At 37.4% G+C, this 20410-nt stretch overlaps 2 protein-coding genes across 8 annotated transcripts in view; one reads left to right on the forward strand and one right to left on the reverse strand.

The window, feature by feature from the left end:
- Positions 1-25: 25 nt before the first annotated feature.
- LOC105672532 (protein FAM193A-like) lies at positions 26-12761 on the reverse strand. Of its 5 annotated transcripts, none has more exons than XM_067354403.1 (18): positions 12647-12761; positions 11170-11384; positions 10920-11096; positions 10696-10835; positions 10431-10615; positions 10223-10353; positions 9964-10083; positions 9586-9879; positions 9431-9515; positions 8986-9061; positions 8658-8924; positions 7418-7603; positions 6799-6951; positions 6582-6718; positions 6149-6475; positions 4298-6071; positions 3230-4039; positions 26-1237 (listed from the first exon to the last, which is right to left on the reverse strand). In XM_067354403.1, exons 2-18 carry the CDS (start codon positions 11358-11360, stop codon positions 999-1001), a joined length of 5292 nt encoding a protein of 1763 aa, XP_067210504.1. In that variant the 5' UTR covers positions 11361-11384; positions 12647-12761; the 3' UTR covers positions 26-998. The 5 variants fall into 5 exon arrangements, with proteins under 5 accessions (XP_067210504.1, XP_012222960.2, XP_067210503.1 ...); XM_012367537.2 differs by lacking the exon at positions 12647-12761 and adding an exon at positions 12121-12621; XM_067354402.1 differs by lacking the exon at positions 12647-12761 and adding an exon at positions 12502-12615.
- Positions 12762-12958: 197 nt separating this feature from the next.
- The window catches only part of dsd (attractin-like protein dsd), a 32147-nt gene continuing 24695 nt past the window's right edge, over positions 12959-20410 (forward strand). Inside the window, exons 1-2 of one of the 3 annotated variants that reach the window (XM_012367539.2) lie at positions 12959-13120; positions 13455-14246. In XM_012367539.2, coding sequence (XP_012222962.1) covers positions 13855-14246 — 392 coding nt within the window. In that variant the 5' untranslated portion in view covers positions 12959-13120; positions 13455-13854. Of the gene's footprint in view, positions 13121-13410; positions 14247-20410 lie in introns of those variants that run through there. The other 2 variants (XM_012367542.2, XM_012367541.2) reach the window with 2 other exon arrangements.

Raw genomic sequence — 20410 nt, forward strand, 5'->3', positions numbered from 1 at the left:
GTAACAAAAATATAATAAATGGAAATAACACAGCAATGATATTTCTATTGATCTTTTGGCAGTATATATAGAAGGGGATAAAATTTATATACAAGTGCTAAAAAAATAACAGACTGCCGCCTCATACGCCTAGTTTCGTGTCTACCGTATAAAAAGTACTTTAATTACAATACAATAAGAAACATTGCGACGTACATGTTGAGAATTATATATATACTATATATATAAACTTCTTCGATGTATACTACGCTAATAGAGACTACTTATATGAATATAGATTATTCGTAGGAGGAGAATGTATAGATACAGAGACACATAGAGGTGATATAGACGCTCTAAGTAGATAGAAATACGCATCTACTTTTATTGAAAAAAAGGAAAGAAAGAAAATAGAGACAATGTGTACATCTATCTTCATGATCACGCACATGTATGGTGAGTGTGAGTGAGGGTGTGTGTGTGTGTGTGTATGTATGTGTGCAGGTGTCTGTGTCATTGTGTGAAGTGGGCGTAAAACTCGCCAATTTTTCAATATGAAGCTCTTGGAATCACAGACGCTTCTGTGCGGCTTCTCGTGACATTTTCACATTTTTATGTTAATCTTTACAATTGCATTTATTTATAAAGTGTCGGCAAGGCCGAATTTTTTACAAATGCCGTTGATCTCATCTCAGAACGACGCTTTTGAAGCGACGAATCCAGCGCAAGGAATTCGTTCCCTGATTTATATTTAACGATACACATATACAGCGACGTCGTCTAATCGTCCAACGAGTCGTCCCTCCGCTCCGTTTCCTCGTTAAAGAATCACTAACGGTCACACTCTTCTACAAGGCATTATACATTCGTCTTTCTTTTAAAAACGCGGCGCAACGTCGACGAGGACGCGAATCGTAAATCGTGTGATCGCGTCCGGACACCGCGTGCATCGAACCATCATGCAATGGCAGTAATCGTGTATTGTACGCGAATAATGAACGCGGGGATTATTCGACAAATCAATTGGCCGCTATCACAGTGGCAGCAGCAGTAGCTGCCGTCGACGACGACGAGGATGACGACGAGGACGACGATTTTTTCTTCAACACGATGTCCTTGATATTGAGATTGACCTTCTCCTTGTTCGGCACCGGCACCGATTGTAAGCAGAATCTCTTGAAGGCCTCCACCTCGCGATCGCCCTCGTCCATCTCTCCGTTCTCAAGGTCTTCTATATCTTTTGGTCTGAATACGCTATCTGCAAAAAAAACATATTCTGAATATTGGATATCGTGAGCCCGGCAATGAATAGCAAAATCTGCTGTGCATTCGTCTTTTTTTAAAATGTTTATCAAGAGTGCTGTGTGAATATGGGTAGAAACAAGAATTGAAAAAAAAGAGAAAAAGAGCGGGAGAATTGTGTGTGCTATGTTTTGCATGTCGTCTTCGACAATCAAAACACAAATTCATATCAATGCTTTTCAAGTTTTTTCTTAAATTAACACTGCATTGGCAACAATTATGCAGACTTTAATTGTGTTTTATTACAAAAAAGCTATTAATAGAAATATCATATTTTATGGTTTTTATTACAATTAAGATATTTCTTAAAAATAAGATAAGAAACATTTTTGAAAAATTCCATTATTTTAAATTTATTGTGATCTGTAGACAGTAAAGTTGTAATGTCTTGAATGAAAGAAAAGAAAAAAAAAATGAGATTGACTACCCATACTCATGCAGCATTTCTCGAGAAGCATCCATTTTGAAAAGGGAAAAAGAGAATATAAAAAAATTATTAAAGAAAATATAATGTTTCCTTTTATTTAATGCCATCAGCAGATTAAAGAATATCGCATATACTATGGTGTTACACTCTATAATATAATGTATCACCTATCACAACGAGATTGTTCCATTGTCAAAGTCAATGTAATTCTAGTTAAATGATTTATCTATTCATTATTTTTCATTTCCATTAATCGAACGTTTGATAATGATCTATCATAATACGACGATGTGACATCTAAACTAGCAACTTGACATTTAGCTACATCGAGCACAAAATTCGAGCATTTCATTTTGTAGCTACAAAAAAGAATGTACACTACCGCTCATTAATTTCAATACACCCCAGATTTGTTAATTTCTCTGTAAAGAATGAATGTGATACGTATATTTTGCACAGAAATGAGTCCACCTGCTGTTAAAAATACTTTCAGCACTCACATGCATCGTATTTAAACATTATTTATATAAAAATTTTTGAAAACTAGTTTTCGAAGAAACGAAATTAACAGCCGGATAATGTCAGATCCCTGGAAATAAACAAAATACGTGCGCAAGGTTACGAGGTTCTCGTAGTGATCAGATATACGCCCAATGCTGTTTTGAAACCCATTTATCAACACATACACAGTGAAAGGGCTCCGGTGTTCGCCTTGTACTGTGATATTGTGAAAACTTGTGAAAATGTGTAAAGTGGTCTCGTAAAAATGGCTCCCAAGAAGGAGTTATCAATCGAAAAGCGATCTGCCATAGTCGTTTTGAGAAATGCAGGACATAGTTTGCGTGAAATTGCTCGCCTGGAGAAGGTTTTTCTTGGTGGTGTGCAGTGTACCCTCAAGAGATTTGGGTGGTGTATTGAAATTAAGGAGCGGTAGTGTACATATATAATATATGAAATAAGTTAAAGAACTAATTAATTCAAAATTCTGTTGCTCATATCTAATGTGCAACAATAATGATTTCGCTAGCAAAATTCTTTTTTTTCGTGCAAGAGTCAAAAGAATCGAAACGACTTGCGCGGGAAATGCAAAAAAGAAAATTAATGAAAGATAGTGTTCATTGACCACCTGTTTTTGTCTTCTGTATTTCATGGAGATCAATTTTCGAGGGCATCTCACTTTTCTTCTCTTACTCTCTCTCAATCTCGAGAATATTCGGCATTCAAGAAAACCGTTTTTTTTTTTTCGACTTATCAAAGACAATTCGAAGTCATATTTCAATTTTTCCGACTATATAAAACGAAAGAAAAAGTCGTCATCGTGCGACTAAATCTAGAAATGTCTAAAAAAAGTAGTTTTTACTATAAAAAAAAAAAAAAAAAAAAAAATACAAAAATGAGAACAATTTAGAAGATGCATGTTCTGTAATGCCTGTCGTGTAGTATATAAGGTGTGTTGAAGAAAACAAACAAAACGAAAGAAGCAAATTTACATGTTAAAGTCTGATTATTGTTGTTTCTCACCAACGAGGTTCCAGTCATCTCCGCTCTGCTTTGAACCGTTTCCGCGTTTCTTTTTCTTCTTGCTCTTGCCACCGCCGCCGCCGCCGCCGCTGCCGCCGCCGCCGCTGCCGTTGGCCGCCGTAATCGAGGCGACGCTTATCGTCGTTTCCTTCGCCGCGGCGCTCTTCACCTGACGCGGATCCTCCATGCTCGTTGCCTCAGGCCTAACCTTCGTCAGAGTGACGCTGGTGCCTTTGAGATTGATACCGTTCTCCGGTATCGGCTGGCCATTTGTCACCTTGCTGATCTGAATGTTTGCGAGGCCTGACAAGGACGACGCGCAGTCCGACTGTCCGGTCAACCGGCTGCGCAATTCTGCCAGACTCGACGATATAATACCATTCGCGTGTTTCACGTTCAATGTGCCACAATCGGCCGTTGCTGTCGTCGTCTTGTTTGCCGATGATGACAATAGGTCACCCTTGACGATGTAATCGGGCTTGGGCGGTGACGTCAGGCCCGCATTGATCGCCTGCTGCAGAGCCGGACTGCGAATCGTTACCATACCGTTGTCTGACACCTTGATGATAGCTGCCTGTTGCGTCGGCGGCACTTTCATCGGCCCGAATGACGGATTCCTGATAGTCACCATATTCGTTCCAGGATTGTGCAGTATCCTCGCGGGCTCGTCCATCGTGTGCTCGCTCGCGAACGTGTCGCTGTTCTGCACCGGCGACGTAGACGCCGCATTGCCTGAATTGGCCGAGTTTTTATTCTTCTTCTTCTTTTTTTTGCTGCCAGTGGTGCTCTGAGGTTGATCCTTTGACGAATCTATATACAATAAAAGAATGTTTTATACGAATCATTTATTAAGAGCAGAAAATTCTATGTTAGAAAGAGTGTGTTTAAAAATTTTATTTTATTTTGTGAAATCTTTAAAGATAACTACAATTTCATTGATTGTTAACTGTTAACAGATTTTTATAATTGTCTTCAAGTTTTCTTGAAAAAAAGAAAATTTTTGCATTTATTAAAAAGATCATAATTGTAAAAATAAAGCAGCAAAAGATTCACTTAATCTTTACATACCTTTTTCATTGGGTTTTGGTAGCAGATCTTGCTTGAGCTTGCCCGTGTCCACTACGATGACATTCCCACCGGCCTGCGGATTTGCATAGCTCGACTGAACGCCACTCATCGGCGCGGCGATAATAGTAGTTTGTTTGGGCGGATTCACTGGTTTCGGCAAGGGAGCCGTTTTGATCGGTATCGGCTTCGGTGGCGCGTCGACCTTCGTAATCGTGATGCCCGGTGGTAACTTCAGATTTTCGATGTTGATCTTGGAATTCGGACCGATGTCTTTGAACTGGCTACTGAGCGAGGGCGAGCTAACCCGCTCAGTACATGCATTTTGAACCTCCGTAGGCGCACGTTGCTTGCTCATAGTAATTTGATTCATCTTATTCACGTTCTTTTGAGGCTCACTTTTATTCGACACGTTCTTATTATTGGCGTTGCTAATATTAATATTTTTATTGCTTTTATTGGCATTTGATTGTACATTTTTATCTTGCTGGTGTTGTTGATGCAGCTGCTGCTGCTGCTGCTGCTGTTGCTGTTGCTGTTGCTGCTGCTTCTTTGCCTTTTTGCTAGTCGCAGAGTCGTTCGCAATATTCTGATTCTGCTGTTGTTTCTGCGAAACAGGTGTTTGAGGAGGAGTACTTGCTTTGTTCTGTTTCTTGTTGTTGGTAGCATTTTGTTGATTCTTGTTCTTGTTCATCGTATTCTGCTGTTGCAGCACATTTTCCTTATTTTCTGTATTTCTCTTGTCTTTCTTCGATTTGGAATTTTTCGTCTCATTGACATTCTGCTGTTGAACTTTTTTCTCGTCCACCTGTTTGCCGGTTTTTGACTTCTCGTTATTCGCATGCTGCTTCGAGTTTTTACCATCGTTGCAAGCTTTGGACGAAGTTTGCGAAGTCTGTTGCTTCGAATTATTCGACTGCTGTAACTTGTTTCCCTGTTGTAAAGTATTATTGTTGTTATTTGCTTTGCCTTTCTTCTTCTTTCCACTGTTGCTCTGATTTTGTTCCTGCTCCGACTTGTGGGGTGGTTCTTTAGTCTGTCCGTTCACTAGTGTGAATAAAACTTTATCCTCAGCCGGAGTCTGGCCTTTCAGAGTGATCGTGACCGTAGGTTCGGCGCTATTTGAATTTATCTCCCTCCTAATAGTGACTATTTGCGGTTGAGATTCTGTTTGTGCCGTATTTTCGCTCTCCTTTGCCTTCGCTTCTTCCAATTTCTTCATTTCCTTCTTCAGTTTTTTCCTTTCCTTCTTCGTCAATTTCTTGTCTAGTAAGTCGACGTCAGATAATTTATCCACATTATTATTTGAACTATTTTTTGTACACGCAGTATTAATACTTGCTGGTAGCTTGTTGCCTTTATTGCTTTCAACTTTATCGCTCTTCGCGTTACTCTTGTATCCTTGGTTAGAACTCGTACTTCGTACCTCGCATTTTTCTGCGCTATTAATACTCTTGTTCTTCGCATTTAAATTCGCTGATACCGCTTTCGCTTTGTTATTCAAATTAGTAATACTATGACTATTGCTATGACTATTGCTACAAACTTCTTGCTTATCTTTTTTCCTATTGTTCAACTGTTTTATCGTGGGTAGAGAAACTGATGGCGACGTCGGCAAAATAGAAACTTCCGGTAAATTACATTGAGGTAATAGTCTTTGAGGTACGGGTTTTTGAGGATCGACTACAGTGATCGTTACCTCTGGTGTCTTTTTTTGCAGTTCTATCAACTTTTGTCTCTCCGCCTCTTGTCGATCCTTCTTTAACTTTTCTTCAAGCTGCCAAAAGAGAATCAACACATCAATACTCTACGTCAAACTGAATACAGTACAGTAAAGTATAATTTAAAACAAACCTTTCGTTGCTTCTGCCTCGCTTTCTTTTCGGCCTTCTTATTGTTCTCTTTTTTCCCGCTTTGATTGCCTTCGATGAACTCCAACAACTCCTCCAAATCCCGCTGATCTTGTTGATCGTGAACTGAGGACGACAACAAAGTCGGAGTGTTCGTCCGGACAATCGTCACAGGCTTAAATTCGGAGTTGGTTTTAGGAGTCAACGACTCCGATGGGCTCTTTGGCGGGCTGCAGCCGGCTTTACATTTTTTTGCTTTCTTCTTCGTCAGAAGTTGTCGCAATCGTTCCCGCGTTTCTTTGTAGGTTCGACTTACCGGCGCAACGGACGTCTAGAAACGATGCACTTATTAATCTTACTCTCGTCACTTCTTCAGTTTGGACATTCGTCCATGCAATTTCTTTCGTTCGTTTGAAGTTATATTGAGACAGACTCACCATCCCGTGGCCGAAGACTTCACAGTAGCAACAATCGCAATGCCTCGCGTTTGTGTCCCTCTGCGCGGAGCTACTGCTGGAACAAGAGTCTCCCCGACTGCTTATCGAATCCGAACACTCACCGTCTCCGGAGCTCACTGAAATTTTAGATTAAAGCGTGATAAAATTCTGAAAGTCCAAGCGATGAAATTCAAATACATAATACATGTATACTGACAATCATTACACGACACTCTCTTGATGTGCTCAACATTGGCTTGCTTGTGGCACGCATGCGGTGTATGATTAAGCTGGTGAAGTCTGGGATGAGACGGGGCTGTGTTTTTCGCTATATCCGATAGCGGTCCGTGGGTATGAGAATGAGTATTACCTGTCCCCGTTTAAAAACAAGACATGTGAAAATATGCACGCAATAATAAATAACAATATAAATAAGCATACATATATTACAAAATTAAAATATATGATAGAGCTATGCTTAGCCCGTGCTAAATTTCGTGTTTATATATTAATTTTATTCGACATACATTTATCTTGCTTCGCACACGTGACTCTTCAATACTTATAACACTTAAGTTTGAAATATTTATGTTAATTTCTATAATATCCAATTCTTTCAATATTCTTAAAAACTCGTCCAAATAAAGAATGACACCGTCGGCTAAAACTTTTAAAATATATAAATACGAGCACGACCATTTATCATCGATCTAATAATCTATCATTGTAGAATTTGATTTAATTAAAATAAACAATTGTTGAAATGATAAAGAAAGGATTCATCGAGACGGGATTACGAAAATGTAAGAACAAATCGCTGCTCGCGTGTTACCAACCCTGCATATTATGACTGTGAGTTGTATTCGGCGTTTGCGTGGTAGAATGCCTCGTTTGGGGCTGGGCGGATTGCATAGAACCAGTCTTTACGGCAGGTTTCTGACTCGGCTCTGAATTGGCCTTCACGACAGAAATCGGCGACGTTGCTTTGGGTCGACCATTCGTTACAACAGAACCGACTACAGCTGTATTAATAGTTATATTGTTAAAAAGAAATAATTTTGTTTATCATAATTTGACTAAATTATGGCTAAACCTATGGATAAAAAAAAAGGGAACTTCCCAACACAACTTTGAACTCAACATATGTTATTAAGGTCATTACCCAGAGTAATGTTTTAAAAGTTTTAGCTGTCGATGATTATTTATTAAAGTTATTAAAAAAAAGTTTACTAAGTAACACGTAATTTTCTGACACCATAAACATTTAATAGAATTTATTCTTAGCAAATTTATTTATTTAAACTTGGTGAATTAAATGCGTGAGTAAAACTTCTTCCCTTGCACCCTCTTTCCGAAAAAATTCTAATCCAATCTAACTCATGCCGAAGAGGCAAAATATTATTTGGAATGAATAATTCTTCGGGAAATTCGGGACCTCCTCGTAATTTTCGGACACCATTTAAAAAGGAAATATAAATATGTATGTTATGTATAATATGATCATGTGCGCTACACATTCTTACCATAGTCGAAAGCAAAGAGAGTAATATTCCACGTGCTACGGCGCACGTGATCGTTCGATTACTATTTCTTTAAAGAATTACTTTAAAGAATTTGTATTTAAAAAACTCTATAATTATGATAAATATACCAACACTTTTTTTCAATTCTGATATATCCATTAAATCGTTTAAATACTAAACTATAAAAACTAAAACTGTTCAGCAAACACACCGAGGAATCATGTGCCCCGAATAATAGTCTTCAATATGTTAGGTTGGGGTAGGTTAGGGTTTTTTTTTTGGAGGGGGGATGCAGGAGAGAGAAGTTACTCCTACGCATTCAATTCACTATGTTTAAGTAAATGATTTTGTTAAGAATACATTTTATTAAATATACATGCTGGGGAAAATTATGCTGTGTTCTATTCAAAAAACTTCTTTTGTTAATAATTTTTTAATAAATAATCACCGGCTAAAATCTTTCTTTTGTTACTCAGGATTAGGACCTCAAGAGGTGCCCTATTCTTCAGTTTTACCAAATTATGTAATAATGTATAACAGAAATCTTACATACCTTTAGTCAAGCAAGGACACGTTTCCCACTTGTGTCTCGAATTCAGCAAACAGGGACAAGGCGGTTTTTCAAGAACTTCCCTCTTCCTTTCTGCTATTTCTCGGGCATGTTGATAAACACACAAACAAGGCTCTTGTTCGGATGTTTTTGAGTTAACGTTCTTACGCGAAGTGTCACGCGTGCCGGTATCTTTCTTCTTTTTATCTATATCAATCAAAACCTCTAGTTTCTTCTTAAGTTTTGTCGCTGTACAATTCGTGGGTTCCTCTGAAAGTAAATTTAATTTTTTATTCAACGTTTTTACTTATAATTTGTTTTAATTACTTACCCAGATATCCATTGCTAATGGATGGAAGAGAACGTACATAGTTTCTCTCGGCATTTTCAACTTTACTTTGTGTACTCTGTATGATAAAAATGCATCGTAAATAATTAAGTGTAAATTACTTTTCACATAATTTTTAACTCAATCATAACTCAGAATTCTAATATAAAAGTTTTAAATTTTACAATTATTTTTATAATTCTTAAAAATTTATAATTTTATAGACGTTAGAATCATTAAATAGATAATTTCTACTTAAATTTTTTAAATATAGTAATTAAATACTAAAGTAAAAAAAGAACCATTATTTACTAAAATTATTTTATATATTCACAATAATTTTGTTTCAAATATTCAAAAAAGATGGACATTTTTCGTTATTGGATTACTGTTGTGTACTTTAAAATAATAATATCAAGAGATATGCTCATGTTTTGTAAATATTTACCGTACGGTCTACTTCTGTTTCGTTACACGTGTGACACTCGCATCCTTTGTCGTTTTCTATGTCACTGGAATCATCACTGTTAGTCCTAAGGCAAGATAGAATTATCATTAAAATAAAAATCGAGACATAATTCTTGAAAATTAGGTAAGGCATACCTGACTGATCTAATGGCATATTGTGCTAACTGGCATGTTGCACGCGCGTAATCGTAACAGTTGGAATCGTCTTGTCCGCTGACGTCTACTTCAGTTGCAGTCAGTGCCCCAGCTATGTCGGCTAATTTTTGATGCTGGGCCTGATTCCAATCATCTAACAACATTTCAACTATCTCTATAGTGGATGGCATGGAATCCGAACTGAAGTCTATCATTGGACTTGAAGGTTGGCTGTCGCTTCCAGATGTATGCGCAATAAGCGACGAAAACTGTCCGTGAATCTCTTGCATTTCACTGAAACAGTGAATGGCAAACAGGTATGTCACAAATTAAGAAAATTTGTGGAAAACTTTTCTTTTCGTAAATATGATATCTTACTTTCTGATATCAGACGTCTTGTTCAATATGCTTTGTTCTACCAGCTTATGTGTTTCTGTGAACAATTCCCAGGCTTCCCTAACTTGCTTAAGTCTTTTCACACGAATGGCTTGTTCTGCACTGACAAGCAAACATACTTTGCTTATACAGTCTTAGTTTATTTTTTTATAATTCAATTCCATCGAGTTGTTTGAAATAATTGTGTGACGATACGAAGATGTTATTCGATTCGTATTATATATAATGTTCTTTAACTTACTTGTATTTATCCATCCATGGTTCTGTTTCGGGCCATAAATTACCAATTCTCGTCATCTCATCGTCAAAAGATAAATATCTATGAACAAGACCGTGGTATTCCGAGCCTTTTAATGGTAGAAGTTTCCTCAGCTGCAAGTGTGAGCATGCACACTTAGATTCAAGATATACCATTTTAGAAATATTTTCAGTAAAATATATCATTTTACCTGGCCGATGAAGGTAGGTAAATTGTTTTGTACCAACGCATCGTTGTACACATAAATCTGATATAGCTTTTTGATGAAACAGTCCCATGTCAGATTAAACTTAAAGAGGTATTCTTTTAATGGATTTACTAATTCAGAAATGAGATTCGCTGTCGATACGAGAGCGTCATAGTCATCCAAGAGACCTATATCATGAAAATTTCAAGTAGACTTTGTATCTATTATGTATTATTTAAAACTTTTCTTTACAGAAAGTAATACTAACCGGTAAGAAAAATTTCAGCTAAATTATTTACGCTAAGATCGTTTAAAAGAGCGAATAAACGAACTTTTACTTCTACCACAAACTCTTGCGCTTGGCTTACTAATCTCATGAAAAGCTGATGAGGATCTCTTTTACATAATCTATAACAAACGACAGTATTATGTATCGTTTCATCCAAAGTGACAATGGAGTAAAGAATAACTCAAGCTTCAAAAATCCCTTACTGAATAACGGTATCTTGCATGTCAGTCGAAGATAATCTGCTATGTGGAGACTGCGAAGAGTCGGCTGCATGAGCTATTTCCAGAGCGATGTTAAAAGCGGCACGTATATACTGCCGTAGTTCTGTCCACAAGTTCTGGAACTTCATAGCTTTCTGCAGTTCCTCTCTGAACATGTCTCTGCACATAATCAAAACACTTTCCATTAATATCACTTGTTTGCTCTTCATCTTTGATTCATCATGATTGTTACCGTTTATTTTTGTAATTATCACAAGAACAAGACTCTTTTCCGTGGCGTGACGAACTATCAGCAGCTGCTACAGAAGAAAACAAATTGGTCGAGACTCTGCTTACTCGAGGTGAGCCATACTGATCTACATTAGCCTCTCTTCTGCCTTCCGTGAGACGGCGATCTATATTAGCATCTCTCATGCCTTCCATCAATCGATCCTTAGTCGTCTCATGCTGCAAAGACCAAGATATTCACCGAATTACTCATTTGAGTGACAAAGTTTACACATCTGTAAGTATAACTTGTACAAAAATTGACCATCTAATTTGTGAAATAATTCAAAATTCTTATTTGTAATATAAATTGCCATTAGAGATTTTAAGTTTAGTGTCTATTCAATAGATTTAATATATATATGATTATTTATATCATTGTAGAAAAGTTATTTCTTTCATAGCACTGTTGTTATATTTGTGTCACTTAAAGAGAGTTTTTTTATATTAAGATCATTACTATTTACTGTTCTGTGACTATTCCTAAAGCAATAAATTTAAATTTTATTAACAAATAAAACAATACAATTGAATTTACCATTGAGTACCATTTTCAAATTAATCGTTGTTTATACAAAGTAAATTTGACATATTTTGACATATTTTGACATTTGATCTCATTTATTAGATTTAAGTGTCTCTAATGATTGTTCTCCTAAACAATAACATGAACATTAAATCAAACGATATACATGTTAAATTCTCAAAGTGAAAGAATAACATGACTGTTTTTTTAGTCTAAATTTTTAATTTACGACAGAATTTTCAGTTTCAGAGAAGTTAATTGTGGGATTGTTTGTTTTGGCAACGATTTCGGGCTATTATAATTTCATTATAATTAGACGATCAGCTGTCGCACATTATCGCGTCATTTCGGTGGTGCAACGCGCAAATTTTCAACGAGGATTCGACGTACCCCGGTGGAAATTACGTCCATGGCAAGAGGGAACACGCGTGCGTCCCCGTTCTCGTGGTTGCTCGAAGCGTCAGCGTCTTGGCGCGTTCGTGCGAAATCGTCACGGCTGGCGACGACGCCGGTGTCAACGACGTCGCGGCCGTCGTCGTCGCACCGTTTCACCAGTGTTATTGACGAACCGTCGTCAGCTATCGCGAGTACCAAAGGTTCGTCTTCGCCGTCGCAGCCGCTCATATCGGCAGTACGCGTCGAATAGCACGCTCGTCGATGGAGCACCGTTCGCACTCCAGGCAACGGCTACGGGATCGATTTGTAGTTATCACAGCTTCTACCCGGAACCGCGTAAACACCCAGGCCGTACATTCGGTCAACACTCGTTACCTCTCAATATGGCGTCCAGCGTGCAATCACCCTGTGCACGCTTCGACACAGTTTGACACAGAAGCGCACTTCAATTCGCTCTATAACCGCGTCTCCACCATCCACTTTCGGTTGGTAAAGCCGGTGGTGGATTTGTTTTTCTTACCTGCACTTCTTTCCAATTTTCATCTCTTCTCTTGCTCTCTCCAATGCAATTATATATCTATTTCATTTGGAGTGCAGAAAGTACAACGTAGATAAATAACGGTACAAACTCCCTTCTCGAAAAGATGGTGGTGATTTTCAGCGACATCTACTTTAGAATCTTATAGCGTTTTCGATTATACAGGATTTGAACGACCCAGGGTTGGTTAATGACGTCATTGCAACCTCTCCACCAATGAAAGACTTGCATTTATAGTAAAATAGTGATTGATCAACCCTGGGTCGTTCAAATCCTGTATAATCGAAAACGCTATTACAATCAGTAGAATCTGAATCTGAGGAACTAAAATGGGTCATAGGTAAAGACGCGCCAAATTCAAATGCACGCATATGCATGTTGCGTTGACAGGTTGTGCAACTTAACCGGCCGTATGTACGCTATACATAAAATTTTTGCATACGCAGATAAGTAACGGTATATTTCTATATTATTGTTATACTATATTTATTCTGTATGTCTTTTAAATGACAATATGCATTGCGGAACAAAATTCGGAACAGAAGAATACCGTCCATCTAAATTGTGAAAGCCAATCTCAGAAATCACGTAAAGTAGAGTGAATTTTAACCTCTTCTTGGCTAAAAAAAAACAAATCTCTAATGTTATTGAAGATATTTTAGTTAATGAAAAGATCAATAATGCTTTATGTTTATGTGATTAATTCATATTTATTGCGTCATCGAATAATCGACCAAAAGTGATTTACTAAAATTAATTTACTAAAATTTTCTTTTTCTATATTTTTTAGGTCCACGAGATAAAATTTTGCAGCTGTGCAAATATCTCGATTGTGCAAGACAGTAGCGATCTCTGGGCCACACGTACACGTATATTACGTATGACTTGCACCAAGAGAGAGCAGTGCACTCAGTCTATAGTCTATATACTCCGCATACCGTATCGTGGCGCGGCGGTGGCGGCCGCGCGCTCTCTCGCGAGTTCGCCAGCGCGGAGGCAGTCGGCAGACAGAGGAGCAAGACCGCGTACGTCGGACGTGTCGAGTCGTCGAGCCGCGCGAGACAGACGGGAACAAGTCGTCCGATTTTTACTTCATCTACGTTGCCCGCCGTCGTCGTTGCGTTCCGTATGCGCGGCCCACGTCGGTGCGTCGCCATCAGCCATTGTCTCTGACATGGAAGCCTACCAAAATGGCAGAGATCGTGCAGATGTTTTTGTTCCTATATAAATCCAAGTACCGTCGGAAAGGCGATCATCAGTGGCGTCGGCGATCGCGTCGCGACGCCGACGGGGACGACCGGGTCGCGATCGCGACGAGCAATCGGCAGCGGCAGCGCTGGCGGTGCAACGGTCACAGCACCGACGGCGCGGTCGCGAGGAACGTGCCGTGGGCGCCGTTTTTACTGTGGGCGGCGCTCGTCTGCTGGGTGGTGCACGTAAGCGCCGTCGCCGCCTCCACCTTTCCGACGTTGGACGGAAGCCTCTGCGACGCTTGCATCTACGGCAACTGCATCAATGGCACCTGCGTTTGTCACGACGGCTGGCAGGGCGCGAACTGCGAGTTCTGCGGCGGGAAGGTCAGGTAAGGCTCTCAGCTGTCACGCGAAATTCGTGGCATTCTGTCTATTTTACTCCTTTTCTGTTTTTTTTTTTTCTTATTACTTTATATTTATTTGGTCATTCTTTCGTTTGATACGCTCCGCCTCGCATCGCTCTTCGAAGCACAAGACGGAGCAATGTATGCATCGCGTTGTCGCTCTTTCGATAGACGACGTTCGATAATTCAAAAGGATAACCGCATACATCCGTATGCGGATACGCGTACGATATCCTAACGAACGCGTCGAAGCGCGCACGGTTCGTGTCAAGTGCAACGGGATCTCGCCACTTTCTAGGTCGTTCGTTCTCGTCGCTTCGATCGCGATGTTCCGGGTGAGCGAGCGACGATCCATCCACCCCCCTCGTGCGCAACGTAAATAAATGCCTGCGTGCATGCGTATACGTACGTACTCCTGGTTCCCTTTACGAACGGAACATCCTTTGATGTATTCTTTCCGCATGCACTTTCAGCCTCTTCCCTGCAATCTTCGTTTGTTTTTGTTCCAATTTATCGCCTTTGAAGCTCAAAACAGCGACTACTTCTCAACTATTATATCTTTGAATCTTATTATTGTATTTTATTCGGAACGCAGAAGATGCGAGGATGGCAGAAAGGTAAACGGAGTAATGTAGCATTGTTGTCGTCTCGAAGTATGTTTCGGCGCAAGGTCGTTGATATTTTGTATCGGTGACACTGACCGAACACCGCAAGAGGAAAAGCTGAACAGCCTCTCGAGACGATCCAAGATTAGATTTGTGCGTCGACCGACCGATCGATCAATCGATCGCCATCAGTGTTAAGCTTCCGACGCCGCCGTCGTCGACGCGACAGGGAAAGTGTTCTCTGTCAAGGGTGCTGATTACGCCGCGTCGTAAAACTTGCCCGATTACAGAAGGGGAGCAAAAGCGTTCGCTTCCCGCTCATATACAAATACATCGCAGCCTCTATTGTTTTAAGATCTTTCCCTTTAGATATATCAACCTGAAATGCAAATTTCAAGGCTGTAATGAAAGTGTACATGTTGTTTGCGTTGACAAGTTGTGATTATAAGACTAAATTATTTTTCATATTATATACTATTTCCTTTTTTTAATTAATTACACAATTTAATATTAAGTATAATTATTATTGCAAAGTTTGCAACTTTCAATAGCATTGCCAGTGCTTAAATTGTTGATTTTAAAATAACAAAATTTGGAACTGTTATCGCTGAACAATCACGAATCGGATAAAGTATTTTTATTCTAAATTGGGCAAATTTTGCAGTTGTACGGTACATCTGCATTCCCGTTCGCTGTGCCCGATGTATGTTCGAAGTTCTTTATGGAAAATGTCAAAGGTGCGCACCTCGCCGGATCAGTCGGCATTCGCATCGTGAGCGCTAGAACGAGTGATCGGAGTCCACGGCCGAGATATCCGATAGATATTCTTAGATATTCAATGAATATCCAAAGTTATTCAGCAAATATCCAATGAATATTATCGGATTTTCTTAAGTTTTCATGGAAGTTTAATATCAAGCGATAAGATTTAATAATTATTCTCGCTCCTTTTTAAGTATTTAACGAATATTTGAAGATATTGTCACTACGAATATTCGCTCAATATATTTCAGGATTCTCTTATTTAATCTTTAAAGAGCTTATGAGATACCGCAATGTCGCATTATTTTATCATATTTTGTTGCCAATCACGCATTAAATATGTACAATTTTTCCTGCAGCAAAATCTTTAAGATTTTAAGATAAAATCTTTAAAGATTAATGGATTAGTAGACGTCTCGCAATACAAATTTCTTGGTATTACTATCGTTTATAATAATTAATAACATTTTTTAAATAATAATGAGAATTTTTTTTAATTCTTAAAATTATAAGTTGCTGTCTCGTGAATAAAGCATTGAAATTTCAATCGTTCAATTTAAAAGTTTTATAGTAAACATTTATTTTTCAATAATTTGGGATATTGTTTTTTCAAATATTCTTACAAATATCATTGAGATATTTCGATTTTGTCTTCAATATCACGTTTTGTCGCTTCGCGGAAATTGTAAGACGATTTTTCTCTCAAAGGCGGAAAAGCCGAATTTCTGGTTCTTTTTATTGATTTGACGATGAATATCGGTTTCCGAATTTCGCGATATGTTCCGGAAAAGTTTCCATCGAAGGAAACTGAATAGTCACTTGCACGCGACTAAGGCAAACTTTCGCGTGAAATTTTCTATCCATCTCTGAAAAATTAATCCTAGTTTGGAATGTCGCGGTGTCAGTGACAATGATTGATAATCGCGAGCGTGAGAATAGATCACGAATCTCATCATCTTTTTCTGCTTCGCTTAGTACTTTTTGCATTACAATGCAGGCTCTACATCGCAGCTTATAGAAATTGGTGTCTAATATTTACGCCGAAAATTCATAAAGTCAAATGATTATAGATGAACGAATAGTCTATCGCCACTATTATCACGCATCAGTCGATTATTCATACACTGATAGGAATTATAAATTATAAAGAATTTCTGTAGACTTGGAATATGTTTTATCTGTGGTTTTCCGTACCTGAAAACAGTTTGGAAAGTATATAAATTTATAACTATATTTCAAAGTATAACTCACATTAGAAATTTAAGTGGTAAATATTTATACATTCCGCATAATTTTCGTTTTATAAAGATGTTAGCCAAGCGATTCTGTTAATAATAAAGTAATCTTATTTCTCGAAGATCCATATAGAAGTTTTCACATTCAAAGGTCAAAGAACTCAAAAGAGGTTTCGATAATCTTAGATTGTATCTTGGGATCTTTTAACCTTTAAATCACGGAATTTGACACTTGATGCCTCGGTCTACTATCTTCCACCTATTATCAGTGTGAAAACAACATTGATAATGCAAAAATTATAACAAAGTTCCTCAGAAAAAATTGAGAGAATAAATCATCGCTAAAATCATTGAATATTCAATACCTCTTAATAATGTTTTCTGCATAGATTTTGGAATAAAGATGATTAAATTATTATAATTTATTGAGAGAACAAAATGTTACACTTTTATATTATCAAATTTTTGAATAAAACTTTATTTAATTAAACTATACATATATTGAAAAAGGGAAGTAAATTTTATTTTATTTTATTTCGAATTCTATCAGAAATATTATTTTGGCCGCTGATAAAACTTTTTTTTATTATTTCCACATTGTTTTATGTGTACCTTGTTAGCATTTGCTATATATATTGCGTTTATATCCCGACGCTTTCTTGTGTAGAAAACAACTTCGAAATGGCTGCACATCATAAATTCACACGCTTGATTCGTCAATTAATTGATGCAGCTCTCTTATACATTCTCGCGCAGTGTGCGATTCTTTATCTCGTTGCGTGATGATATACGCAACAAAAGCGTGTACGAGAAAGATGAATAGATAAAGTCGTGAGTTTTTTTGCAGGTTTTTTTTTGTCGCGTCCGTGTAATGCGGCTGTTGCTGCACGAGTAACTTCATCGTGTTGATAGAAGACGCGTGAATGCGAAAGCTCGTTAGTTTGTCTGGTTAAGTTTCGTCTCCGCAGTAGTTATTAATTATAAACCGCGACGCATTCATTCTCATTTGTGCCCGATGCAAGTGCAGCGCATCTGCGCGCCCAATGTCGCCGCACATGTTGAAGATGTTGTAATTGTTTTTTTTTTAACTGCGATCTTCTTTGTAACATGCAGCATTATTTCGCTAATTCTTATTGCGTCGAGAAAATAACTTTGTTTCAAATAACTTCTTTGTTGAAAATAATGAATATTTAATTAACTTTTAATTAATGCATGATTTTATATTTTTCCATTCTCGATTTCAAGTTAATTAAGAAATATACAGATGAAAAAAATACAATTAATTTCAATTGTATATTCTAATGGATTGAGAATAAAGGTAGTTATTTATAAAAATAATTTTTATTATTGTTGCATAAGAAGAAACTATTTTTTTATCTGAATGACGCGTTTACAGCGCGACTATTTGTGTGTTAATTGGTCGATAATGGCTACACGAAAATAATTACTCGGTGATTTCCCCTCGTGCTTCGTCCCTTACAATTCCGTCGCGCTGGTTGTAAATTACGTTCAGTGATTATACTTAATTTGAATTCTCTTCGGTGTAACAAATGCGTGATCATCGTTCATTTGACAGCATCGCGTTAGATTGAGAAACTATTAAGATAATTATTACTTATTATGATCTCCTATTTTTGAAATGATATGTTTGAAAAAGTTTTTATCTTGAGCGATCTATAATTCATGATAAAATTTAAGCTCTATTAGAAATCTATTTTTAATTTTATATAATAAAAGATATTTGAAAAATATTATTAGAAGAGTGTTCTAATTTTTAAATTATATTTTATATAATTGATAAATTTATAAATATAACTGTATCTTAAATCTCTCGCGAATTATAATTAATAATTCAAAGCTATCAAAAGATTACTTATCCTAAAATTCTTAGTTTTCAACAAATTTACGCTATCGTGATTTTGTTAGCGATTTAACGCTGTTAGATGAAGAAATATATTTAACTTTTACTAGATTGTACACGTTCGTTGCTATCGTCGATGAACAATGTGGAACAAACTTCCTATCTCTATTACTTACAGTTAATCTCCTGCGAAGTATCGCAATATCCTAATCCTATACTATCTTGTTTGTTTTCCGACGTGATTCTATTTTGCGGTCGGTGCCGACATGATAATATCGCGAAATTATCCATTAGTAATATCACATTAAGCTGTGAATTCAATTAGAGTCGTGTGTGCTCGCGAGCAGTGGCGAATCGTTTTAATCCATTTTAATTGTCAACATTAATTTCGTGTCTCTTTTGAATTTTCGCGTGTTCTGCAAGCTGCTGCGCATTTTCAACCGTGGATGAAATACAGAATTTCAGTGATGCGTTTGGAATATCAAAGCTAGTTGAGAATTTTCTGCCGCCCGGAGCAAAATTCTATTAGATATATATATATAGAGAGAGGCTTTCTCTCGGATTTTGCCAACCTGGGCAGTTTGTCTTAAATTTTCCTTTGAAGCTGTCGAACAGTGAAACGAAGAAATCCATGAAACTTTCTAATTGTCGAAGTATACTAATTTTATATAACGTATTCATGCATTATTTTCTGTTTCATGGTATTTAATCAATATTGCTTCATTTTATTTTACTATAAAGAAATAAATCACTCACTATCATGATTTAAACAGTCTTTATAGAAGACTGCTCAAAAATGCGTTTATAAATATTTATGCTGTTTACGAGCTTTACACTTTCTCGGCGTATAATCACATTTTTTGCTACTTATTACAAGTTGCGTTGGTAACGTGTGAACGTACTTTCTAGTTTTATTATACGCTACAACAAGACTATTACACGTATACATATATATTTTTTATGTTGAAGTTATCTTTGAAACATGCAACAAAAATTTGCTATTCACATTTTAGTTGTATTATTACAAGATAATGGCGTTCCTATTTCTCGTCATTGTTTTTTTTGTGACAATTATACTTTTCCAATATAAAACAATACTCTGTGTAGAAGTATAATAATATTACTTCGAAAAATATTTTTTTATCCGATTACTGTCGTGACAAGACCACTTCTCATTTTTTTTCGTTGCAATAACATTTCTGTCGTAATAATATCTCTGGTTGATGCCGCAAGCGTCTTACCGTTTGTAATTTCACCGCTGGATACATTTTTTTGTAGTTCTCTCTTTTGTAGCTTGTACTCTCTCAATTTTCAGCTGTATCCTCCGCGCATCGATTCTATTATCGCGGAGAAGGCGTTTTGTTTCATACCACGTGTTACATTATGCATAACTCTACCCACTCATGCGCTATCTTCTCCACGGGACTCCGAGGTCTTGTCCGAGCACGTGCAGCGGCTTATGTACCAATATAGTAGCGACGCGTGTACATGGCGAGGCGTGTTTAAGCGCGATTAGTATCTCAGAGGGCACTAACTTTTGAAGAAAATGCTTAGAATAAAAGTTGTATTGTTTTGAGGACGTGTGTAGAGGCTGAAGTATTTTCTATCGCGGATAACGTCGTTTTCTAGGAATAACAATGAGGACTGTTGTTTTAAATTCTACTGAAACTCCTTTCTTAACGAAAT

The sequence above is a fragment of the Linepithema humile genome, chromosome 4 (genome assembly GCF_040581485.1).
Source record: "Linepithema humile isolate Giens D197 chromosome 4, Lhum_UNIL_v1.0, whole genome shotgun sequence".
Taxonomy (NCBI): domain Eukaryota; kingdom Metazoa; phylum Arthropoda; class Insecta; order Hymenoptera; family Formicidae; genus Linepithema; species Linepithema humile.

Coding starts and splice junctions, on each gene's coding strand:
- LOC105672532 (XM_012367537.2), bottom strand. CDS start 12,354: ATGAGCGGCTGCGACGGCGAAGACGAACCTTTGGTACTCGCGATAGCT. Junction 9,062..9,430: donor AAACAGAAGTAGACCGTACG/GTAAATATTTAC, acceptor TTTATCATACAG/AGTACACAAAGTAAAGTTGA. Junction 4,040..4,297: donor ACCAAAACCCAATGAAAAAG/GTATGTAAAGAT, acceptor TATTGTATATAG/ATTCGTCAAAGGATCAACCT.